General features: G+C 38.0%; 2 protein-coding genes across 2 annotated transcripts in view; one reads left to right on the forward strand and one right to left on the reverse strand.

Moving 5' to 3' along the window:
• LOC129726153 (uncharacterized) overlaps nt 1-27,730 on the reverse strand; it is a 213,179-nt gene that overhangs the window by 153,713 nt on the left and 31,736 nt on the right. The window lies entirely within an intron of this gene.
• Nucleotides 6,534-10,586, forward strand: LOC129726158 (uncharacterized). The gene is made up of 2 exons (XM_055682850.1): nt 6,534-7,019; nt 9,959-10,586. Exons 1-2 carry the CDS (start codon nt 6,590-6,592, stop codon nt 10,003-10,005), a joined length of 477 nt encoding a protein of 158 aa, XP_055538825.1. The 5' UTR covers nt 6,534-6,589; the 3' UTR covers nt 10,006-10,586.

The raw sequence follows: 27,730 nt of genomic DNA on the forward strand, positions 1-27,730 counted from the left end.
CAGTAGGGCTCCGGTAACAGCAATGGCAAATGCCGCCAAGGCTGGTCGAGCAAGACTAATTTCTTGCCCTGCAGTCGAAGAGATGATTTACGCGCACTGGCCATTAAAATTCACTTCCCTGGCTGAGAGAAACAAAAAGTCGGGACCCGTCTGCGAAAGGTGGATTTCAATTTGTAAGTTAATTCGAAGGATTGTTTCAATGATGGGAAGTTTTAGGAGTCATTTCTCTCGCAGCACAGAGGGGGTTGTTGTCTGTTCTCTGAAGAGTCTGTTAATGCGAACGGAATCGTTGTTAACTATTATGCTTTCCCAGAAGGCATAATTTAATGCTAATTTATGGTTATGCACTGCCGCAGAATTTTGCGGTAAATCGTGACAAATTTCATGTTGTGGCAAATGAGTGAAATTTTTCACTGAAGCTGCGTAAAATGTTCAAGTTTATCTTTTACTTTGATTAACTCACAATGACGAAAATAATCCAATCGACACAACCACATGAAGGCCACGCCGCGAGATTTGAATAGCGTGACATTTGGTAAGAATGCACGCAACCAGTTTTTATCGCTGCATTCCACTATTTTTTGTCATGCTGACTGCTGACCAACGATCGTGAATCGTGTGTGTGAACTGGAATCACTCTGGTGAATGAGTTAGGAGTTTCTATCGGTTAGATAAACTTAGATGGTGCTGCAAAAAGGTGTTATTGTGCTTGAAAACCTGTTCCGCAATTGCAATTGAAATTTAAAGAGATAGGAATAATTGACCAATAAAAAAATAAAAAAATAAGTTAAGTAACTAAAATTCTGATTCTGTGGTTTGTTTCTAAACGTTCAATACTTTCAAAATAAAAACTAAGTGTCCAAAGATCATATCTTATAGTTGGAAGCAAAACAAAAACCACGCGAAATTGCCGCAAACGTTTGCAAGTCCGAAATTCGAAAACCGGTTTTCGGCAGGCCATGATGATCTGTTTCCATCATCACTCAGTCTCTGGTTCGGCATTTTTCTCCGCAATTATATGACCCGGGATCAAGCCCTCACGCTCTGGTATATAATGGTTAAGCTTTCGCAACTTGAAGGGGGAAACTGGCACCGCAAACAGGCCTCGACCCGTCCCGCTTTGCACCTTTGCTGCTGCTGTGGTGCTGCTTGTTTTGCACGCGGTGCGGATTCGGTCAAGCAAAAGCAAACAACAAGGTTAGGGGATCATCCAACGCGCCAACAGAAATTCCCGCTGCTCTCGAGCCGTGCATATGAATTAGTCGATCTCCACAAACAGGGAACCCAAATCCGCTATATTACTGCACCAACCGGAACACAGATCCAGACCACCCCATCTTCGAGTAGCGCCAAGTTACGCTTGATTGAGGCTAGTTATTGGATTAGAAAAAGAAACCAGTCTAGTACGGGGCGAAGTAGTTTAAACCATCACCATCACCGTGCAGAGCAGCATCAACAGCAGCAGCAACCCCAGTCTCGGCCGGCTGCCCAGTGGACGAGCGAAAGCGATATCCACGCTACCATTTCCATCCAAGGGCCAAGTTTGCTGGAGATATGGAAATAAACTTGTTTGCGATAATGACACATTCGTGCGACGGGAAGGATCCGGACAATGCAACGCTGTAGGGCTTATCGACATGAGTGTCTACAACCGATAGCGATTACTTCAAGCATGCTCAGTGCTTCAATATGTTGTTTAGATAAACATGTTATTCATGTTTTGAAAAACGATCAATGGCGATAAAATTTGAATCAGGACTTTCTTCTTAACAAATAATTATTCGAAGCATGAAATGTAAAAGAAAACATTACGTAAAATCAATCCTCTAATCCTTTGATAAAGATTTATTAGAATCCAAAAATTTACAAAATTTTGCTGATAACTACTAGTAACCAGTACGGCTTCTTTAAAAATCGTTCAGCAACCTCGAATCTCTTGGAATTTGTAACTTTTATACTCAACGCAACAGATAGTAATAGGTATGTAGAAGTACTTTGCTCTGACTTGGGTAAAGCATTTGATCAAACTGACATAATATTATTCCTCTTCAAACTGCAAATAAATTAGATTGGCACCTCAATTTTTGTGTTGGCTGAAAACATATCTAATAAATCGCAAATAAATAGTACGCTTTAAAAACAAACTGATTGGGAGCAGTTTCAGTAACCTCTGGAGTGCCCCAGGGGTCGCATTTCGATACACTCCTTTTCATTTTGTATGTAAATAATGTTACACTCATACTTAAAAAATATAATATTTTCCGTAGACGACATGACACTCTTCATGGAAATCGGCAACTTTAGCGACGCAAAAGAGTCCCAGGAAAAAAAAAATCATTTTATTCCATACTTGGTGCAATAAAGACTGGAACGCGCAAAAATTGGTCGACAAAAAATCGTTTCTTTCAGCCAAAATTCGTATTTTGGGTAGTTCAACTCACATATTCAAAGGAAAAAATGTTTGTTCCCAGCTGGTCTCGAGGTACGATGCTGGCCTAACAAGCCAGTCGTCGTAGGTTCGAGTCTCGGCTCGGGAGAGACTGTTTGTGTCAGTAGGATCGTAGCGCTAGCCCCGCAATTGTCCTGTACACTTAACAGTTGGCTGCGAAGTCTGTGTACAATAAACAGAAGGTCGAGATCCGATACGGAATGTAGCACTAAGGCTTTGCTTCATTTTGGTTTGCCAAATCCAAACTGCCGTGCCTTCCGCTTAACCCCTTTCATTGAATTTTGTACAGTGGTCTTATCGACCATATACGTCGCCAAACGCCAGATAGATTTATTCTGCTGCTCGTTTTCGATAGATTTATTAGTTTTTTTGCTATTCTGTTTGACCAAGTCTCAATACTGTTCGATAGGGCGGAAATCTGGGCTGTTAGGAGGGTTGTGGTCTTAGGGTACCACAACCACTTTGTTCGCATCCTACCACTCGATCGCCTTTTTCCTATAGTGGCAGCTTGCCAAGTTCGACCAGAACAGCACAGGTCACACAGGAGCAACATAACAGCTCTAGGAATGGTTGCAGCTGATTTTCCAGGCACTCCTGGACGTAGATCTTTTGATTGACGATTTCGTAGTCATGGAAATGCTGCTTTTAGACCACACGTGCATATGGCCTGCCAGACGAGGTATTTTTTCGCGAACTTCGATAGTTTGATGGTTTTAAAAATTTAGGCCACCTTCCTTTTTCCTGGTACGGTATGAAATTCCTGTCCCAGAAGCTGCTGGAAATCAACCTTCGCATAAGTTTCGTCACCCACGGTCGAACTGTGTAAGCAGATTACAGTTTTCCGGACCACCGCTTTGCCGAGGTGTTTTGTTCGAAATCTGGTTTCGCCACCTTCACCGTCTTAAACGTCGACAACCCGGCTCGTTTCTCGGCCCGATGCACATATATATGGGAGACAATGAGCTTGCCAGTGACGTACCTGATGGAAAGATTAGGATTCCGCATATAATTCGCTGCCACCTTCTTCATTGTCGCTGCCGCGTCTAAATTACGATTGCCGCCGCTTGATGGGCTTCCTGGTGGTCGACAGACGCTCACCGAACACTTTTAAGATATATGTTACGATCGATTTGGCCACATCCAGCAACTTTGCCAATTTGAGATGCGAGAATGTCGGATTCTCTTGCTGCGCGAGCAAAATTTTGACACGCTGTTTCTCTTGCTTGGACGCCATTTTGAAAATTGGAGAGCAACTGGTGAAAACTCATTTTAGCATCCATTGTATATACACTCAACTTTCAAATGCAACATTACATGGTTTTTTTAATGCATTTTTAACAGATATACACTAATTAAAGGTCGACCAATTTTTGCGCGTTCCAGTCTTTAAAAGCTTACTTCAACAGTTTCTTTTAAGCGGTCTCATTCAAGTTTGAAACGCATCCCCCGCGTAAAAAAGACCTTATTGTAACTCCATCATAAGTAAAGCAAATAGTATGCTGAGCTTTATTAAGCGGTTCAGTCACAATTTTCAAGACCCGTACTGCCGCTCATGGCAAGTCCGTCCCATTTGCGTTTTTGTGCTGATGAGAAAACAGCAATCAAAAATCGTAACATTTTAGGAGAAATTTTGCACTCGTATGCTTTTTTAATAAAGACTGTCAACAGAATTTGTTACTGCAATGGCAAACAAATACTTTTGCATCAAAAACCGCGCATAAACATCAAATCTTGTTCAAATTATGTTGAAAATCATAAGCTGGGACCCACATGCGATTACTTTTACGATAACTAGCCAGAATGATAGCAAATCAGTCACATAGCCACCTGCGACCGGTGATGAAAAACAAACTACTGCAAATCGATTCCTTTGCTTGCGTCTGGAAAAAGGCCCTCGCTAGTCGATCTACAAATGGGCTTCTATCGTGCTTCCACAGAATGATTGAATGATCTTGTAGAGAGAATCATTTCACAATGTGGTTGAATAACTGCGCCATCTGCTTGTTTCTCTACCTGATTCTAATGATAAACTCAAAATCACTTCAGGTCGAGGAACTTGTTCTAATTTTTTTGAGAGCACCCACACGTTTATGGCGGGGCAGTTTCTACACATCAGTGAATACAATTTGTACAAATATGATGGAAACCCTCCTATTAGGAGACTTTTATTCCCGTGTAAAAACATTTAAAAAGCGTATCAAAGTATTCGATATGACTATTAATGCGTTCTTTAAAACGAAATTCATCGTTCCTCGATATGTGTTGAATAATTGTGATCCTCGGCCCAACATGATTAAAATACAAAGAGTAGTATTCACTCCAGCATGCTTTAACTTACAGTACCGTGAGACTAGTAACAGATCTAATGCTGATGGTCAAATAAAATTCTGTTCACCGTTAATGAAAAAAAAAATGCTGAAAGAAGCTATTTCCTTAAAGAAAATATTGCAGTATCAGCGAAACAAAAACGGTCGTGATTGTTGTAATATCCCTATTACGTAATTTAAATCTTCCTTTCAGGGTTGATTAAGAGAATAAAAAAACATGAGTATTGTTTACTCATTATCACGTAAACTGAATAAGCGTGCACTTTCTGAAGTGTCACTCTAATAAATAGGCTGTCGATCTGATAGAGTTTGTCAGTGTTGATACGCCAAGTGAACGAGCAACAACTTAGCATCTTTACATTTATCCATTGAAGACATCCCGTTAGGATCTGCCTTTTACTTTGTCCGTTGCCAGTTTCCCCGGTCTGGAAGTTATAATAAGTGGCGACGAGGATTAAAAGCGAACAAAAGGTTAGTAGTCACGGCCATAGAGGCTATTCTTTTTCGCTCTATTTTAGTGAAACAATAAGCCGTGGTTAAGATTATATCGGACATTTTGGTTCGAATTGTGTAATCGGGTGAGTGACGCTATCTTGAACAATTGTTTTAACTAGTGAAAACGCCATTTTGAAATATCTTCAATGCGTTTGTCTTACAACAACAAAAATTAAATAAGGCTTGGTAATAGCATGTTTTTGTTAAAATAATGTTATTTCCATTGTACTAATTCAGTTTATTGTAATCTTTTGTGTGTTCAACTGGATAATACGGATCTTTCAACGGTGGATAACAAAAGGCCATTGTCGACATCAAACTTTGAATACCGAAAGGAAAGAAAAGCTGGTGGACATACCGGCAGCTGCGGTTAGTAATTCGAAGGCAAAAGTAGTGACGACCCAAAACGGATCAAGAAATAATTTGCAAATAATAAATCCCTTTTGCCACGGATAAGCTGGTGAGTCATTTCATTTTTTTTTTTTATAAATTACATGAGCAAACGTTGACAGATATTTTTTTGTTTTTTTTCCCTTGCTCGTAATTATATTTGTACCGATTTTTGTCACGAATTGAAAAAAAAGAATAGTGATAAATTGTGTTGGTTAATTTTGGATAATTTTTTTTTGATATTTTTGAAAAAGTGAATGCAAAATAATTTGGTTCTTAATTGTTTTATCAAATTTAAATTTTGTTGAACTTCGTGGAACATTGTTTTTTAAATTTGCTGAATTTATCGAATTATTTTTTTTTACAATTTTTGAAATTGAATTGCAAAATGTCTTCAACCTTATCTACAATGATAGAGCCTTATCGGAAAGGCACTTCTTTCACGCATTGGGTAGAAAGATTGGATTTTTTCTTCATGGCTCACAAAACTCCAGAAGAAGATCGCAAAGCTCATTTCATCACATTGGGAGGACCTCATATATATGCGGAACTGAAACTTTTATTTCCCACTGGAAATTTAGTAGATATCCCGCTAGCAACAATGGTGGAGAAACTTAAAATGCGAAAAGATAAAACGGCTTCTGGTATATGTCAGCGTATTTCTTTCAATCAGTGGGTACAAAAAGCTGACGAATCAGCTGAAGATTTTTTATTAGCACTAAAGCTCCAGGCAGAGCTTTGCTCTTGCGGTTTATTTAAAGATACAGCAATACGTGATAGATTGTTGGCAGGTTTGAGAGAAGTTCCTCTTAAACAGAAGATTCTCGGTGAAGCGGATCAGTCGCTTGAGTCGGCTGAGAGAATAATTCAAACTTGGGAAGCAGCAAAGAATAATGTACAAAGTTTGTCATCGGGAATTAGTTCTGCTATGTCTATAGAACAGCTAGCAGCCATGCATAGACCTGTTGATCCAGTCGGCCCAGCTATGAAAAGAATTTTAAACTTGAATAAACTGATAAAAGAGCAAGTCAAACAAAGATTAGGTTTCCATGGGCCAAATAGAAAATGGAGTAACAACAAAGCATATACCGATCAAAAACGTTTTCAGTCCGATAAGCGCTGGAATTCTACAAATTTTAAACCAGCTGGGTTTAGGGAAGTCTATAAAGATTTTCGGGTTTGTGATTTTTGCGGAATAAGAGGACATCTCAAGCGACGATGCTTTAAGCGTAAAGATTTAAAAAGGGAAGCTATCCACTTAGTAGATCAAATGAAACCAGGAACTTCAGGAACCCAAAGTCTGGCTGACTTCATAAACACCAGGCGATCGGAAGAGACCGACAGTGATTCGGACGAAGGTAATTTGGAGTGTATGAATATATCCTCAATTAACAAAATAAGTGAACCATGTCTTGTATCTGTTTTAGTTGAGAATAAATTATTAGAAATGGAGGTTGACTGTGGTTCCTCTGTTTCGGTTATAAATAAAACACAGTATTTCTCTCTTTTTACAATTTTTTTACAAAAATCGACTAAGCAATTGATTGTTGTCAATGGTGCTAAATTAATTATTGAGGAGAAGCCAAGGTTTTGGTTACTTTTAAGGGAAAACTGAATTATTAAAACTTCTAGTATTGAATTGTGAAAACAAATTTATCCCCCTATTAGGCAGACCATGGTTGGATGCTTTTATACCTAATTGGAGAATTTTTTTCTCAGATTTTCTTCAAGTAAACAATGTGACTGATAGAAACGCTTGTTTAATTATTCAAGAAATTAAACAAAATTATAGTCATTTGTTTAAGAAAGATTTTTCTAAACCGATCATCGGCTTTGAGGCGGATTTAGAATTGAAGACTGACAGACCAATTTTTAAAAAAGCTTATGACGTTCCCTATCGCTTGAGGGATAAAATTTTGTTGTATTTGGACAAACTGGAGCGGGAGAAAGTTATTACTTCTATACAAACCAGTGAATGGGCATCTCCAGTAATTGTAGTAGCAAAAAAAATAATGATATTAGACTTGTAATAGATTGCAAGGTTTCTATAAATAAATTAATGATTCCAAATACCTATCCATTACCTACAGCACAGGATCTTTTTGCTGGGTTAGCTGGGTGTAAGGTTTTTTGTGCTTTAGACTTAGAGGGAGCATATACCCAGTTATCCCTTACACAAAAGTCGAGAAAGTTTATGGTGATAAACACTATAAAGGGTTTATTCACCTATAATAGACTGCCGCAGGGTGCTTCATCCAGTGCGTCTATATTTCAGCAAGTGATGGATCTGGTTTTGAAAGGTTTAGAACATGTTTATTGCTACTTAGATGACGTATTAGTCGCTGGAGCTAACTTGGAAGATTGTAAAGAAAAGCTTTTTAAAGTTTTGAAAAGACTGAGTAATGCAAATATTAAAATAAATTTTGACAAATGCAAATTTTTTGTTACAGTTCTTCCATATTTAGGACATATTATAAGCAAAGATGGGCTGATGCCTTGCCCAGACAAAATTGCCACAATTCAGAAGGCAAAAATACCAAAAAACGTTTCAGAAGTCAAATCATTTTTGGGTCTGATAAATTACTACAATAAATTCATTCCTCATTTATCTTCAAAATTGTATGATTTGTATAATCTTTTGAAGAATGACGTAAAATTTGTCTGGACTGATAACTGTAACAAAGCTTTTGAGGAAAGTAAAAAAGCTTTATTAAATGCAAATATTTTAGAGTTTTATGATCCAAATAAACCTATAGCAATTGTTTCGGATGCTTCAGGCTACGGTTTGGGAGGAGTAATAGCTCATATTATTGACAAGGTTGAAAAACCTATATGTTTTACTTCGTTTTCTCTCAATTCAGCGCAAAAGAACTACCCTATTCTTCATCTTGAAGCTTTGGCTTTAGTGTCAACTATTAAGAAGTTTCATAAATATTTATACGGGAAATTTTTTTATGTATATACAGACCATAAGCCTTTAGTAGGAATTTTTGGGAAGGCAGGTAAACATTCAATATATGTGACCAGATTGCAAAGATATATTTTGGAACTTTCAATTTATAATTTTGAAATAAGGTATAGGCCGTCTGCTCAGATGGGTAACGCGGACTTCTGTTCTAGGTTCCCATTAGAACAGACAGTTCCTAGTGAATACGATAAAGAATATATCAAAAGCATTAATTTTGGTGGTAGTTTGCCTATCGACTACGAGAAAATTGCTTCAGAGACAAGGAACGATAAATTTCTGCAGCAAATAGTTATTTATATGAAACGTGGTTGGCCTAAACGGCTTGACAAGCGCTATGCTAATATATTTTCAAATCAGCAGGATTTGGAATTATTTGACGAATGCTTACTTTATAAAGACAGGGTAATCATACCAACAGCAATGCAGAGCGATGTTTTGAAACTTTTACACGCCAATCACGGAGGCATAGTAAAAATGAAGCAATTGGCAAGACGATACATATATTGGTGGGGTATAAATGGGGACATAGAAAAATTTGTCGCTAGTTGTGATGCATGCAACGGTATGGCGATAGTTCCCAAATCAAAAGTACAGTCTCAATGGATCCCTACTACAAGACCCTTTAGTCGAATACATATAGATTTCTTTTATTTCCAACACCACACTTTTTTAATTATCGTCGATAGTTTCTCAAAGTGGGTGGAAATAGAATGGATGAAGAAGGGAACAGACACAGGTAACACTTTGAGAAAACTAGTAGCATATTTTGCTCGATATGGTTTGCCTGATGTTCTGGTTTCAGACGGTGGACCTCCGTTCAACTCGCAGGCTTTACAAATTTTCTTGAAAGACAAGGCATTCATGTTTTCAAGAGTCCTCCATATAATCCTGCCAGCAATGGTCAGGCGGAGCGACTTGTAAGGACGGTTAAAGAGGTATTAAAAAAGTTTTTGCTTGAGCCGGAAGTTGCCGAGTTGAATTTAGAGGACCAGATTAATTTATTTTTATTTAATTATCGTAATTGTTCGACGGTTGATGGACAATTTCCATCAGAAAGGATTTTTTCTTTCACACCTAAAACACTAATAGATCTAATCAATCCAAAAAAAAAACTACAAACAATACTTAACACAACTTACAAAGCATGAACCACTTGAACCACCAGATGATGAATTTAGCACTAAGAATAATAATGCTATAGATGTAGCGGATTCTTTAAATAATCTGATGGCTGGTGATGTGGTGTGGTATAAAAACCATAGCCCACAAAACCATGCCAGATGGATAAAAGCAACTTTTCTAAGACAACTTTCTAAAAACGTCTTCCAGGTGGAAATTGGAAGCGTTCCAATAAGCGCCCACAGGAATCAGCTTAGGATGGTGGAGTCGGACCGGTTAGTTCGTCCAAATGTAGCTTTTCCAGCCAGAATGACTGGGATCACGAAACAACCTGGAGAGAGCAGTCGAAAGAGAAAGCTCATCGATATATTATCTCCCGTCAGGAGATCAGAAAGAAGAAAAATTCCGAAACGAGATCAAAACTTTGTATATGATATTGAGTAATGATTTGTACATTTTCGAATTTTGTTAGCTAGTTTGTAAAATTATAAATATCATTTGTACAATCAAACATTGTTATATCTTAAGGAGGAAGAGCTGTAATATCCCTATTACGTAATTTAAATCTTCCTTTCAGGGTTGATTAAGAGAATATAAAAACATGAGTATTGTTTACTCATTATCACGTAAACTGAATAAGCGTGCACTTTCTGAAGTGTCACTCTAATAAATAGGCTGTCGATCTGATAGAGTTTGTCAGTGTTGATACGCCAAGTGAACGAGCAACAACTTAGCATCTTTACATTTATCCATTGAAGACATCCCGTTAGGATCTGCCTTTTACTTTGTCCGCTGCCAGTTTCCCCGGTCTGGAAGTTATAATAATTGTAAAGAGGCATTCAGTTGTAAACGATGAGAAGAAGTAGTTTTAGAAAAATTTTCGAGCAAAACCTAGTACTTTTGAAATAATTATAACAAATATTACCAAACAAGTGCCAAGCAATAAGGTTTGAAGTTTCGTCCTATCCTCAGATACACACACTCATGTGAATAGCTTTGTTTTCTTGTAATTTACTAGCACAAAGTATTTGTACAACTAACAGCGATTCCAAAAGTTTCTTAATATCTTTTTTCGCTAATAAAGAGCGCATCCTTTATTTCTTCCTTTTAAAATGCATAAGTATAGTAAAATTCAATCGAACCACTCAACAAATATCACTAGTCCAACTGGTACATCAAATTCTAAACCTGAAGACCATAAACTATTGTAAACATCATATATTTCATAGTTATTATTGGCTGTGGGACTCACTTGCAATGATTTTTTCTATGGGACCTACTTGCGATTAGTTTTGCTATGGGACAAGCTGACTTGCTATTTTTTTCATAGTTTCTCAGAACAAAGTATTCAAAATTTTGTGTTTTTTCGGAAGTACATATGAAAAGGTGATGATTCCACCAATAAAATCAAAATTGACAAAAATGCAATTGGGACGGACTTGCCATGAGCGGCAGCGTACACTATCAAACTATCACAAATTACATATCTAAGACCTATAGTGGAATATTGTAATCTCATATTAGAATCCTTTTGCCGCTGGACTCTAGGAACACATCGAATCAGTCCAATAAAATTTTTTTCTGAGCGATTCACAACTTGAATTGGATTGCATTTCCTTTGCCATTGTATGAAGCACGTTGCATGCTCATTATTCTGCAAAACACTTGAACAGCGCCGCGAATTTGCAATGCTATTCTTCGTCAATGACATTATTTTAAATCGTGTGACTCAGCTGCATAACTATCACGACTCAGCTTTAATAGACCCTCACGGCATCTTAGAACGAGAAAACTTTAAGAGGTATTCGATCATGTACTTATGTTATACTTTCGGCTGAGCAGTCACAAAAATTAGAACGACTTATTTTTTAGTATTCGACGTTTCGTCACTGGTCTGGGGAAACTGCGGGAATTTATTACATGATTAGGATTTTAAACATAGTACAATGGTTAACAACTAGTTATAGTCTAGCTGATTGTCTGTGGTTATTGTGTCTGTGACATACTCGGTGATTTCGGATCGATTTCCAGATAGCATGAGTTGCCACCTTGAACTTAAAAATGGCGTCCGGGGCCGACTTTTGGCTTCTGTGCATCATCCCAATCATTCTAAGCTATATCCCGGAAAAAATGATCGATACATGTGTGAAAGGGGTGACCACATGCCAAATTTGGTTCCATTTGCTCGATTAGTTCTCGAGTTATGCAGAGATTTGTGTTTAATCGGCATGAGAATCCTTTCTTACAGATGGGGAATGGATTTCGAACCATTATAAGCAATTTTACTGTCTCCAAAACCGGTAATTTCCAAGCCTATAAAAATCAGCCAGACAGACAGAACTCCATTTTTATATATTTACAGGGTTCGGCAATTGAAGTGCTACATTGAGACTATTAGACAAATGTATCAAAGCGATAATATTTCAAGTATGAATCAGTTATGTTTCATGATACTCTTGGAGACTTTCTTAAAACTTATTTTATACTTGTAATACGCTTTATTTGAAATGTTATTTGGGATTTTATTTCAAATTCATTCAATATCACCTGAAAACAAATCACTTTTTGAAAATTCATCGGTTGGTTCTTTTGGACCAAAGCCTCCAATATACGGTGAAGTCCAAAGCATTCAGGTACAGTGTACTCGCCGACCGTTCCATGCTCGAAATGAACCCTAGAAAATATTCCGCAATCCAGGCTTGGGTTATCTTTACTTTGTGAGTCTTGTTGAAAAACTCAATCCCTGATACCGACATGACGACTTACTCACGGTTCTACGACGTTCTGAAGTACTTATTGCTGGTATGAATTTTGGCAGATCTTCGCTTCTTCAGGAACAAAAATCAGTGAAGTCCGGCCATTCCGGCCCGAACAATCACCGATGCTGGTTTCTTCCAACTGGTGGCTGTCAGCACGTCGGCACAGGTTCTGGAAACCAAACTCTGTCGTTCTGCTTGTTCATAAATGCCCTTCCACCCATTTTTGTTTTATTATGTTTTTGACCTACAGGAAGGTCTTGCACTGTACGATATAGAAAAATTCTGCTCTCACGTAAACCGGACACCTCACTGACTATGTTTTCTTTTTGAAGTTTCAGTTCGGAACAAGACAACCACAGCACTACGTTCCTGTACGAGATCCATTCACCCGGATAACACCTGATTTTTTTCCCTGTTTGGACTCATCACTGCGACCAGAGACATTTGATCTATTGTGATATTGCCCAGGTGTTTTCTGTAGTCCGCCCTTTATATTATTGGCCACTACCACTATTGAAGCGAATGATACGCCTTTTTCATTTATATCCGTGCTTGTGTGTGAGATTTTACCCTTCCGTTTCAAGCTTACTGCTTAACAATACCGAGCCTCTTTCTATCCTACCAAAATCGCCAAATTACAATTCTCTGAACTGAGGCTACACCTAACGTTCCTCTCTGACCAGGTTAATTCTAAGAGGGACTTATTATGTCAAGAGGAAGAAGTCTTATCGAAACCTCGTTCCTCCTACAAACACCGTGTCACAATCACAATTCCCTGAAGAGGCATCTAGTGCTTCACCTCTGGTCAGTTTTATTATAAGTAGAACTTTTTTTTTGTCAAGGGGAACGAGTCTTATCGAACCTCGTTCCTCCAGCCAAGATCGTGCCATAATCACAATTCCCTGAAGAGAAGTATTATACGTTACTCAGACCAGTTTTATTATAAGAGGGACTTATTTTTGTTAGGATGAAAGTCAGCAGGGATACTACAGAATTCAGTTTGAAGGAAGGGTATGTAGTGAGGAGCCCGAGAATAAACCCATGTTAAAGTCCTTTGACAACCAAATGGCCTGATTCTACTAAGATTCGAAGCGGACTCTGCAACACCTGATTACTAAAGTAACACATACAGGGTGTCACCGTGGAAGTGATACACTTTATTTATACCATAAAATTGAAACCGATGAATATTTCTTCTCTGGTTCTTTTTTATTGTATTATGATTTTAAAGTGTCAGAGTTACAGTTGAATCAGTTCAATTCAAATCTTCCGCCTTTGCATTTAATTGCGGCCCGCAAACACTTCTCAAAATTATCACAAGCTGCACGCACGACTTCAATCGGCACTTTATACCAAATTTGAACCAAACGGTTTTTAAAAGAGTCCAAAGTCATGCAAAGTCCAACCTCCTTCACAACTTGACAGATTCTCTTAGTTACGCGTACCCACTTACAAATTGTAGGTGTCACTACCATACGCATCGACTACCATACAATGAGATCGTCCGGTTTTGGCGTAACAACTTTTTTACGAAAGAAAATGAATTTTCGCATCACTAGACGTGAACGTCAAGAGTACACCTCGCTTAACATCCGTCCGTCCGTCCTTTTCCGTAATGGAAAGATGCCAAATCCGGCTAAAACAGAACGGAACAACTGTGTTGCTTGAGGCTTCGACAGCTCAATGTGTTTGAAAATCGCTGCCACCTTTTTTTCCCTGTTGCCGTATAATTTCCTGTCCGGGAAGCTGTTCGAAGTCTGGCTTGACGTAAGTTTTATAGTAGTTATGACTTTCGCGGTGCGCGAGCAAAATTTTGATGCGTTGCTTCTCTTGCTTCGACTTTATTTTCACAACTGAAGAGCAAATGTCAAAATCAAATATAACACATATTCAAAATGAGGGGTGTTCAGCTTTTTATAAAACACGATAAAAATAATACGGGAAATTGAAGTTGAAAATTTTTGATCGCAACACTATCTAATTTTTAAATAATCTTCCGTCTAGGCTTTTTGCAGTAATTTCAAAGTTTTTATCGATAAATTGAATAAGGGATAACTTTTCAACAATATTATATTGTTTATCTGTCCTTTCTTCGGTTCGTTTTATGGCGATTGTGAGCCAAACGAAGAAAAGCAGTAGGTTGTATCCAAAGCACGACCGCGTGACTGACGTTGAATAACGCGCATTTGGCACTGCCAAATGCATGGTTGAGTACTCAAAAAAGTGCTACAAATGCAGAAGTCCTTGTTTGTAGTTTAATAAATTAACCAGATGGTCAAAACTTTATCACAGGCCATCAGTTGGAAGAACTATTCTAGGGACGGAATGAGTTGTGTGAAATGAATCTATACACTTAAATCGTTTTCATGCATTTTTTCGGTTTTTGTGAGCGTTTCTGTTCACGCCCTTTTTCAGAAGATGACAGTTTAATCGATATCAATATTTGCCACCACCCGCATTCTACTGCTCCAGAAAGAATGAGAGAATTAATTCGATGGAGTGCGCTTTTATAGGCGAGTAATATTTGCCACGACCCGCTTTCTGCTGCTCTGAAAAGAACCTTCCACTTTGCCGGTCGATGCGTGTGGTGGGGCAAAAACCATACAAACATGAAATCGTCTTTCTACTACAATGATCGGATGATCAATGGAGACTAGATTGTTGCATACTAACTTTTATATGTGACTAATGACAATTATACTTCCGGTGGGCGTTTCGTTGTGGACTCGAGCGAACAAAGCAACAACAACAACTACAAATTGTTTACAAAGTCAAATCGTTTGTATGCTTCAGCATCGGCTGTACTGGGGAAGTGCTTGGATTGCAACATTGCGGGTACGCGATTGGTTGAACTATAATCAAGTTTGCTATGAATTTTAACCACTTTACTATTAAAAAGGGTTGGTAAAAATGATTTCATAAATTAGAGTAATTTGTTCACTATCCAACGAATTATCAATGACTAAAATCCGTTCAGTGGTAACAAAGTAGTAAGCGTTTGAAATCTTTCATTCTCTCAGTTCACTCCTTCTTCATTTCTTGAAATGCCACCCTACTATAGTAAGACGTTATTCAATGTCAAAAGGAAGAAATGCAAAAACAATTACCTAGTGTGTGGAAGCGTTTCAAGATTTTCAGCGATAGAGAATATATTTACAATGGCGCAGTCGATTGAGTCATATTCGTCTCATTTCCATCACTGATGCTCAGTAATATTAACGAAGCAACTTCTTTTCCACTGCGCAAAATTTTAGTGCAAAGCTCTATATGAAACATTTTTAAAGAGTATTAAGAAAAAAACGGTGCAAAAAGGTAAAAATGGTCGTAAAACCTGTACTGTCTCGTTCAAAACGGTACGTCTGGTTAGCCTGAATATATATCTATTCAGCTTGCAGGTTCAGACTGTGATAAACTAATTAGGTAATAAATTAAACTCAAGTTAAACGCACTTCCATTTTAAGAATGATTCAAAAAATATCGCAATATATTGGTTTGGAATAATAATTACGAGTGTTAAATTTTTCGGTCCATTGGCGAATATCGGTGCTAATTAAATTATCACCGACATTAGCCAATAAATCGGAACAGTAATATCAGAATTAACCGCAATCCTTTGATATTAAATATCTGTTTGTTTTCCTCCAGTTGTTGTTTACAATTTTACGTTGGCTACCACTTGAATATTTTTCACAAATACTGATACTTACGAGTCGCGTTACCACCCAAACTCTATATGCTTTTTTTCAACATCTCAATCGTGACTTGATTCCGTTAAAAATCGATCGAAATGGGCAAAAACTTGCTTCAAAAGTGTAGCTCGAATATGTTTTTTTGCTTTTTTCTAGTTTTAGTCTAACTCATGTGTCAAGCTGTTGTGCCAGTGTTGTCAGCAACAGCGTGTGTGAGAATTCAAAGCAAATAGTTGGAAATTAGGTTAAGATTAGCATCGATCGCACATTACATTTTTCGAGTTTTTGTGCCTTAAAAGGTCATAACAATACAACAATATCGCACGCTAGCCTGGGGGGCTGATGCAGCTTCGATCAACTAGATTAGTTGAGAGAATTCGTTACCGATATTGTTTTTCGGCACATTTTGCATGTTGTAGGATAAGTACAACGATACACCGTGCCCCAGTGCTGAAACGAGAAAATTTCTAGCTCGAATAGTTCCTTGACCTGATCGAGAATCGAACCCGATATCACAACCATGTGGGAGAGCTAGCCGACTGACATCGCTTTCTATGATAAAAAAAAACATAAATTTCTGAAACGTTTAAAATTACGTAGAACAAATACAAATTTAACACTCTTCTTGCTTTGCTATATATACAACAACAATGGATTTATAATGCAATACATATATAATTTTGAGTCTAAAGGTATTGGTTGAAGCAGTGGGTATATCTACTCATCACTTAATGCTTCTGTCATACAGCGTACTTGTAACTTTCTTCGTCTCGCTAGAGGTTCAGTCTTGGCTTGGATGCTTGAGGAAACACCGAACAATATTGGTTGAAATGTAGATAAGACCCCGTCGCCTACAGTAAACAGCCGATATAAATGCGTAAGGTATGATTCAACTAGCTTGATTGCTGTTGTTGGGAGATCAAATGATGATAACAATTTTTTATCAATTTGTTTTGAATTTATTTGGCAAAAATTTGTTTTGTTAATAAGTTTGATAATACAGATTTATGATGCATTCATATAATTTCGACCTTCCATTTCTTGATAAATTTTCAAATGCTTTTTAAATTAGGAAAAAAATCTTCCGCAAAGTATAGCAGAATTGCAACTAGATCGCCATCTGCTTGCTACTAGTGGAATCATGAACCGCTTAAGAGAACTCATGCCGCACCAAAAGCAGCGGATCTCACTCTCGCGCTACGGTATCAAAGCTTTACCGATAGCAGCCAAACACAAACATGATATCACCGTACCATTTCGTACAACTGCATCACCGCTGGACATTCAAACCAGTAGAAAGGTATGGTATGGATAAGCAGCGAGTCTTGTGCTGCAATAATTACTTATCGTTTTAGTTTGAATGAATTCTGCTACCGGGATTTGCACAGCGAATCAATCGAAACGTGATTGTATTCTAAATACACATTCACAACAACCATTCTAGATAATGCTGCATAATATTGTCGTGTCTCGTGACTGTTAAGTCGGCTTAGCTTCACAGTGTGTACGTGACCAGTAGCAGGATACAGACAGTCACTTTTATGTACCTAGTTGCTGATGTACGTGTTGCTGCTGAAGCCTACAGAATAACAAATTATTCCTGCATATCGAATAAAATGTTCTATTTGTTCTATTTTAGAATAATGATTAATCGATTTAACATGGTTTAGTTTAGCGAAAAACGAATTTTGCCAGCGCACGGTAGCATGAAGAGAGTGAGTGAAACTTGAAAGCTTTGATCTTCTCCCTTTTGTGCGTTTCTCTTTGGCTCTTCAGTGGGTGTTCAAAGCTCAACGACCAACTGCGTCGCGACGTTTCGTCTGCAATAGCAACCCACCAGTGATTTGAAAGCTTTGATGACTACCACAGCCACGAAGGTGGCTCGAAGGCGTGAGAAAAATGCTAATGCCGCGTGCCGGCTAGTTTGCGGTGGATGAATTTGATATTAATTAATTTTAATTACGACCTCGGTGCAAAGCCGCTCTTGGTGACCGGCCCCCTGAAAGTGCACAACCGGTCACTGTTATTATAGGTTTCTACTGGGAAAGTCGGTCGAAGGGTATGCGTTTAGTTTGATTAGAGGTTGTTGTCATTACGCCACTCTCACTTTCGTTCGCATCTTCGGGCGTCAGAGTTATTTATAGACTTCTTTCACCGTGATCAATGTGATCTCTTCTTAGGTAAGGTTAGGTAAGACTCTCCTTCAGAAAGCATGGAAATTTGTTTCAGCGGTAGCAAAAGGTGGAGCTGATTAAAATACAAAATCATTTGAAAACTGTGAAGTGCTCCCGGCAACGGAAGTTATTGCCCCATCGAACCCAATTAAATTCGATCGAGTCATTTTGACGCACAGGGACCGGACCAATTTCGGTCTTTTTCGTGATCGTAACACTACATTCCTCACAGTATGAAGCATGAAACGTTTGCAAAATCACCGTTTCAATTTTCGCTAGCTACCGCTTCAGGTTGTTAGTATAACTCATTACTACCGGACTGTCATCCAAAATTTCACTTCATCAAAAGTCCGTGTTGTCAACAGCAAAACAGGCGACCGATTGTTGAAAAATTGTATCCGCATGTCGAAATAGTTTTGTTTCAGGCTAGAGCGAGTCATGATTTCGTGTTTAAGGTTATGCAATTTAGTTCCCTTTAGCGGTGTATCTTAAAAAGGATTACTAAATGGTGAAAGTTCTAAACCATGCAAAACTAAACAAACTAAACTATTGCTATGATACACAATTACACTCAAAAGCTTCGAAACTGCCGTAACCTCATTTCCTGCTTGATTCATATTCAAATTAGTCCCGCAAACAGCCTACGCTAAAATTTGAAATATCGTAAAAGCGGAGATAAATCTTTGCTCGACATGGTTCTTCTCGGTCTCCGAGTCGAACAACTCCCGTTAGTCTCATTCAGACAGTCGTACATTAATTAGGCACTGGATTTCCCAACCGCTGCTCTGATGGCGAGATATGCGATCAGCAAACGATTGTCAAAAAACTCACTCCTCGTTCGTTCAAAAGTAGGACACGTTGATTCGCGCTTCGAGCTGAAGGTGCTAAGGGGCCGTTCAATATTTACGTAAGCAAATAGGGGGTGAGGGGGGTATGCAATTTTCTTACGCTATCTTACAGGGGTGGGAGGGGGAGAAATAATTATCTTACGTAAGAAAAATATTGTTATTGCAGCTGTTCAAATAACCATGTTCATGAAAGCGTGGACGCTAAAATTCATGGAATGAAATTACGGAATTACTCGAATAAAGGACAGAAGAGGAAACGAAGCACTGTGCTTGCTTCATAACGATAAAACTAAAATAAAAAAAAACTATACATGCTGGCAGTAAGCTCTTACTAAGGGGGAGGGGGGGCATCAAAAAATCTTACGATGTCTTACAATGGGGGGAGGGGGGGTCGAAAAAATGGAAAAATATGCTTACGTAATTATTAAACGGCCCCTAAGAGCTGCTGGCTGAACTGGCAAACATGAACGAGGGAAACGTGTCTAGAAGTTACAAGTATTTAAGCAACCACGACAAACGGAACGAACGTTCACTTTTTTTCGCTCCGACCGCGGCCAGCGGCTCAGCTTCCGAACTTGACCCTGACGGCGAGGTGAGTGCTTACAGCTTACCTTACCGTTGAAATCGTTTGCGTATACCGGCATCGGTTTAGGCTTTCCTCTACTTGTAAAAAAAAAGTTGAACAAGTTGTTGTTTAATCGCCGGTGCTTTATCAATTTCACATTTTCGTAGGATTTTTGCTTCACCTTCGGCCTGGCGGTTAGTTTGTTGACAAACAACCGCGCGGGCCGAAGTGAAAGTGGTAATTTTGATTTAAACGATTCGAAATGACAATCCGAAAATTGCGACTACACCTGACTGCGCTACCGTGGGTTGCTGATTAATTTTTATTGTACTAAATTTAAATGCCACTGACCGGCGCAATTTTGCGGGAAACGAACGTGTCGGAACGTTTCGGGTCATTAGCGTTAAGGTGATATTTGGCGAAAGTTGGTTGGTGATCAATGGCTTAATTACCCAATTAAGAGTCATTTGGGCGTTGAACAAGCATGAATGTCGTAGTAAGCGAATCATTGTACAATTTTTAATCACACCGTTTAGGAATCATTAGGGCATTGACAGTCAATTACAAAGATTGTTTAATACATGAATGAATAGAGTATGATCAATCCAAATATATCTGAAAAAACAAGGCACTAAAACTAAAATACTTCAAAATAATAAAAAGCGTCTAAGCTTTAATCGATGTGGTGCAATGTTGAAACGATATTTTAAAAAACCAACCAAATAGTGCGATGATAAAATATTCAAAATTTGAAAATAAAAGGTGCTGACAGTCAAAAAATAATAAGGTTTAATTAGTGCCGTACAATCAAATTGAATTCGGTCGTTTATTTAAAAAAAAACTAAACATGTGAATGCTTCGATAAACTTCGATGAACTTATCCAAAAATATATTTAAACAATATTTTTAAGGGTTATAAGAAAGAAAAAAATATAAGGAAATATCAACATAAGAATTGCAGAACAAAGAATAAAAACTAAATATTATTTAGAGAATTGAAAAAACTCAGACAGGAACAGTTGAAGTTTTGTTTGAAACTAATTCGAATGACAACCATCAAAATTTTTAAAATTTACCAAAAAAATGGAAACCGTCAACTCAAACCATCACAATAATCGTTAATAGTTACAATCTCTGAAAAAATTTATCACAATATTAATAAAATAAATTATTGAAAAGTGCAAAGTATAAAATGTAGTGCAGAAAATATCGAACTTAAATGAAAAAATATAAGTCAATCCATCGGAGCTAAAATTAATGATAAAACATGAGCTTACGTTCTTGTGCAGCAGCAATATTGTAGACTGCTTTGGATTTTGCAATGTAGTTTCTTTTCGGGTACTAAACGCAATTTTCTGTTATTTTTTATTAATTTCCAATATCACAATAGTTGCGTGCAAGGAGAGGTGGTTTTGGGGTTTGAAATTTAAAATGTAGAAATGTTTTTGTGCAAAAAATACTGCATAATTTCCAAACATAAAACACTAATAATTTTGACTTACAAAGCACTAAAAGTTATTTGTACTCTTGTCTTCAAGCTCGTATTGGTAAAGCATTATCAGTACAGAATTTGTAAAATAATCTATACAGTAACGAGAAATCGAATGAGAAGTTCCGTTCCGTTGATTTAGAAAACGTTACAGGTAAGTGATTCTTGTCTGAGCAACCGGTAAAAATATTCGGTTCCCAGCGGTTGCGACGCAGGTTGTAAGCTCTGGACAAGTTTCCAAGGAAGAAAATCCGGTGAAGAAACTGCAACAAGCTGGGATCCAACGGAATATAGTGCCGCTACTCAAAGCTGTGATATGGACAGCTTTTGTAATTTGCCACAGCTTTTGTTCGAGAACAAAAACCATACCTGTAGCATCTGACCAATCTGCATATTTGTGGATGCCTAAGAAAGTGCTACGTAAAACTTACAAACATATCGTCATTTGGAATGTTATCGTTTGAATACATTGCCCCATTAAAATTGTTAGCAGTAAGCATAGATCGTGACGTCTTCAGATTGCAGATAAACCATCAAAATAATTTACAAGGGCAAATACTCAGTAAATTAATAACAAAGTACATGACTGAATTACACAGGCTTTACCCTACAGCTCAAACTAGTAAAAAATTAAAGAATATAGCTTTTTAACCATGCCTCTGAATTTTGGTACCCCTTAGAACAGATAGACTTAAATGAGTTTTCTTGTGAACATACCGTTAAAACGACGGACTCGGCAAGCATGCACTATGCGGCACTCTGACGCACTTTGACGCACTCCTATATACACTAGGGGCTTGGAAACTCACAGGAATTGTTAAAAACTAAAATATTTCTGGTAACCAATTTGAACCATTGTTATACGCTAGAATTGAATAAGCAGAAAGTTTCAGAAGAACAGATTTAAATAGGATAGGTGGCTAACGGTCAAATTGATCACAATCAGGGTCTCACAAAACATTTGCAGGGTTTGCCGGAAAAATGGGGTAAGGGAATGTACAATGAAGAGATCAAATAAGGAATGAGGGATGTTGATCTGAGATGAGCTCTGACAATGCAGGTTTCGAACGCTGGACAAGTCTCAGGAAAGAAAACCCGGTGAAGAAACCGCAACGAGCTGGGTCCGAATGGAATGAAGTGCCGCTACTCAAAGCTTTTGTAGTTTGCAGGCCACAGCTGGTATTCGAAAATTAAATTGTGCCTGTCGCATCCAGACATTCTGGAAAATTGTGGATGCTTTTTGAGGTGCAATGAAACTGTCATCATTTAAACATTTTGTCCCATTGAACTCTTTTAGAGCATGCAGAGCCGGAGAAGAGAGATCGTGACGAAACGTCTTCAGATCCTAGCAATGAACCGTATGAACACAAACCATTACAATAATTGATACGGGGAGATATTTCAGTGACATCCATAATAAACTACAAGAGTAAGTTATACAATAGACTTCAATAAGTAGATAAATTTAGAAAAAAAAGGGATGAGGGAGTACAGAAAAAAGTGATTTAATAAGGAATAAAAGATGTTGACCTGAGATGAGGGCTGATACTAATCAGAAGAGGAAAACCTAATCATTTTACTTCTAAATATCAAGCAATAAGCGGACAAGTAAAATAACATAGTAAAATTTTTATACTTGGGGAAGCGCACGACGATAAGGTAGATCTTTTTTACCTTCAGAAAATTAATTGATCGAGAAAAGTATAAGATTCCTAAGCCTAGTTTTTCCCCTTTTCTCCTGCGTAGACCCATTTGGTATTGCCTTAATGGAAAACGATTGGCATGCAACATTACGGTTGCACTGCCAAAAAAGCCTTGGTGCTAAATTCCGATTCGGAACTCGACCTTCTGTTTATATTATACACAAACTTCGCAGCCAACTATAAAGTGTACAGGACAATTGCGACGCTAACGCTACGATCCTACTGACACTAACAGTCTCTCCCGAGCCGAGACTCGAACCTACAACAACTGGCTTGTTAGGCCAGCATATTACGATGTCATCACAGAAAGTTGCTATACGCCACATCTTACAAATAATACACATTGGTTCGTAGGAACAACCCTGCCAAACTTGCGAGAAAATGACATGCGGCAATACTAGAACTCTTCTCTCTTACGCTCTCTGAAAAGAGCGATAAAACATCCGCCATCACGCAATTACAAAAAGGCTCTCTACTGAGGTAATTGACTAACTCCATCAAACTTCACTTGAAATCGGGACTAATTCCTGTTACAAACGCCATCTGGATCTATAAGGCATTAAGCAGCTAATCATGCAGGTGGGCGAAAAGGCCATTGTCGACAAGGTCAAATGAGAAATGATTGTGGCGCAGTGGAAAGCAAGGTTGAAAGATGCATGAGAATTAACTCCCAAGTGATCGGAACAACGATCAACACTACGGTGAATGCGAGCCAGGCTCGCGATGAATATTAGCATCTTCAGGTATAGAATGCCCTCAACTAGGCGCTCGCGATCGTAGCGCATTCTGAAAACCGCACTGATATCGTAGTTAGGATCATCCCACCGGGGCCCCGCTAGCGCGTCATCAGCAGCAAAACGACAGCGGAGCTAAGGTACTGTAGTGAGATAATGAGATAAGATAATTTATAAGGTAGTTTCGAGAATGATTGTTAAATACAGAATGTCAACTGTATGACTCAGTGTTATTCGTGCAATTAAGCTTCCGTATCGCAATTCCTTAACGGTAAGCACATAGTTGAAGCTAGTGAAGACGCTAGATCAATCTTGAACTTTTTCCTCATGCGAGTGTAGCACCTCTTTGAGCGAGAAATACTAGTGCAGTCCAATTTAGTTTGAGTTAACGCGTGTTTAATAAGTTCGAATACACTTCAAAAATGTGTTAAAAAATAAAATACAAGACATTATTTTCTGAGATTCGCTGCCCTTCTTTCGTTACGGAATGAAGTAATATCGATACGCTTCAATTATTTTTTCGTTACTTGAAAAATAATACGCGATGAACAGGCAACAGTCGTCTAGCAGCCGTAGAAAGTATCCCGCTTCCCCTAAATGGGGGAAGTACATAAAATTGGGAAAATCGATTTTCCCTAGATAACATTAAAATTAGATCTCGACGTTTTAGGCATTTTTGAGTCATTTGGCATAAAAAAATGGTTCGATTTTCCCAATTTCATGGTAGATTTTCGAGGCTTGAAAAATCACAACTTTGAGTGCTTTAAGGCACTTTACTTTACACAGATCATTTTTTGGGCCAATGAACAAAATGTGCCGGCTCTTGAAATTCGATGATAATTTTTTTTTATACAGTCATTGCCACTCGAGCGTGTACATCCCTGCCAAGGATGTAGAGATCGACGGTGTGGTTACCGAAGGAAATCTCACAGTCGATGACATTTTGTATCATGGGGTTGGCTGTTTCTAGAACCCCGTGATGCAAAATGTAAAGATACTGGATTTCAAGCAATTGCATTCGGTATCCATCGAAGATGGGAAGATTTTACCTCCGGATTCCTTTCGAGTTGCCTTTACCGGATCTGCATTACTATTACTCGTTGCATATTGAAGCTCAAGTTGACTGGTGGCAGACATGAGAATCAAATCAACCGTCTTTCTTAAGATGCTTCAACAATGATTGGAGCGTATTTGTGAAACCATTTCAACATTTTTAGCAAAACGGGTCGAGTTTTTGATTGAAATCGAATTAGTTCTTTGCATACCGCTGTTTATGCACAGTATTTTTGAGATGTATTGAACATCAAAATACCAAAAATATATAACACTGAGAAGAAAAAAAGGAATATCCTTAATGAAAATTTGTAGTTACGATATTTGTAACTTGCATTCAAATGAATGTTCAAAACAACACTTAATCATTGTTTTCAGTTGTTTGGCTCGCCTTTTGACGACACTCTCACTGTCACTGGACTTGTTTGTTGCTAAATTGAGCATATAAGCTATCGAAAAAGCAACAATATTAAAAAAAACGGCTTGAACTTTTTTCCACTTCCCATTGAAGGGGAAAATAAAATTTGTATCGATCTTATTTATTTTCAATAATTTATCTGATAGTGGACTAAAGAAATATTTGATATCAGAGTCAAGTCAACAAAATATTTGATTTGCGCCAAATTTGGTTCGCCAAACTCAAACAATTCTTCTACGCTCGAAAAGGTCCTGACTGCAGAGGTAATAGCTTCGTTAAATCCAAACGATGTTCGAGAGAATGCGGTGTGTAGAAGGCCAGTTTATCGTAAGGAACGTTAGAAGGCACGGAAGTTTAGCTGGAATAGGAGCGTCGGTAAATCCTTTTCGCGCTTCAATATTTTCGCAACAGATGCAGTTTGCTGGATTTTGCGACGACGTTCTAGCGTGTCAAGGCAAAGTAATCGACAGCGGTCAGGATACGGTGGGAGATTTTCCGGATCCAGCCAGGGTAGATCACGTAATACAAGTCGGACGAATCTCTTCTGAACACGTTCGATCCGTAGACACTAAGTTAACTGATGAGGGTACCAAATCAAGCTACAATTTTCAAGTAGTGGTCGTACACAGAGAACAATACAAGGCTTTGAAGCAGTGAGAGTCTCTGAAGTCACGGCCGATTTTTGCAATAAATCCCAGCTGTCGCTTTAGAAATTAACTCAGTGCGCCTTTAGACGGTCTTCAGTTAAACCTCTTAAAAGCTTCAAACAATACTTAAAAATGTTTATAAGGTTTCATAGTGATTTTTTCGAAGTTCGTCTGAAAATTAACTTGGGCACTAGAGGGTTAAGCTGACGTGATGTAGGTGGAAAGTGAGCTTAGCGTGAAGCAAAATACCAAAGTCGCAAACACGGTTAACTCTTCTCAACTCCATCCATCAATGCGTAATTCGAATTCTATCGCGTATACCAACTTACAGCCAACTTTTAACCGTAGCATTGCCTGATTGAAGAATAACGCGAAAAGTAAAGGCCCCATACTACTACCTTGCGGGACTTTCGATTTATTTGTGATTTGCAACGAAACACAAGAACGAAGCTTCACACGTTGTATCCTTACACATAAAGACGCAATAGATAATTACGGAAAGTCAAATCAAACTTCGATTCTAGTGTTCAAAAATTGCCGACTTCCAAATTTAATTATCGTCCATCCTGTTTATATTCTCGTCAATAATTGATTCTTCGTCAAAGAAGGAGAGAGAAAGAAAGTTTGTGAAATGGAAAGTCTATAAACATAGAGAGACGACATAGAATTCACCGTTATGAAAACCCGATCAGAAAAGCATAACTAAAAAATTACAAAATTTAATCAACAGGAGATACAAATAACATATTTCGTCACGATTTTGTATTTTTTGAGTTAAAATAAAAAATCCTGAAATAATGTTGTTCTGAAACAAGTCTAACAATTTTTTTGTCCCTATCAAAAGCTGTTGTTTCTAACAATGGTTGTTATCATACTGATCTGTATAATATCTTATTTTGATAGAAAGTTTATACGTTAATAACAAGGTTTGATATTTTTATTTTTTGATATCAGTAGAATATTTTTTGTTATAATTTCAGTTAATTTAACACAGTTTGAAAGGTTTTTCACAAAATAAACTAACAGCTCCTGTTACATTATCGTTTATTCTTTCTGATCGGGAATTGTCACACCAAAAACTATTCTCATCACATCAGGTACATCAAGTTCAATACAATGAATTGAATGCGGACGTGTTCTTCTACACCGTGGTGGAATTCTGACGCCATCACTTCTGCCTTCTTCATGGCTAATTAGTTCTTATTATGTCATTTATTTAGATGTGTGAGATGCGCTATTGCATGCGGGGAAAACATGTTCTATACAGGGCAAGGAACGGCTTAAGCAGTGGTGCCTATTATTATCAGTCGAAGAAAACGGGCCTCAAACTGCCGGGGTGACCTTGTGCAGCTCAATTCGAACGATTTTTACTGTTTTCGAGCACGTTTCACACTGCCAGTTTTGCTTCAAGCTCGAAAGGAGCTGTCATTGTCATTTGTTCTTGTTTGGCTCATCTACTATCCCACAGATTAAACATACGAAAAACGGGATAAACGCCTATCAGCGATTATTTATTTTTGTTCGAGTTGATCGAAACGAGATGCGCAATGTCACACCTGAACTTTGATCAATATCAACAATTTTAATGACAAGAACTGAAAATCCAATTAACTGTCTAACAGATACGTAAAATACTGTTCAACACAGAAAAAAATCTTTGAATAAACATTCAACGCAAAAAATCAACCAAAATTGCAGACTTTCAGGCGTTGAAGAACATCCTCTGCAAACTGCTTAAAATATGTTCGGGTTGATTGGAATAGTGTTCCTCGATTGGGAACTTTAATTGATTACTGTTAAAGTTTGCTAACTCAGTTTTACATTGTAAAAAAAAAAGTTCTGACAGAGTAATAATATAGAGAACAGATGATTATACTTTTGTTATAATTTCACCCAACACATT

This window comes from Wyeomyia smithii, chromosome 2 (assembly GCF_029784165.1).
Source record: "Wyeomyia smithii strain HCP4-BCI-WySm-NY-G18 chromosome 2, ASM2978416v1, whole genome shotgun sequence".
Classification (NCBI taxonomy): domain Eukaryota; kingdom Metazoa; phylum Arthropoda; class Insecta; order Diptera; family Culicidae; genus Wyeomyia; species Wyeomyia smithii.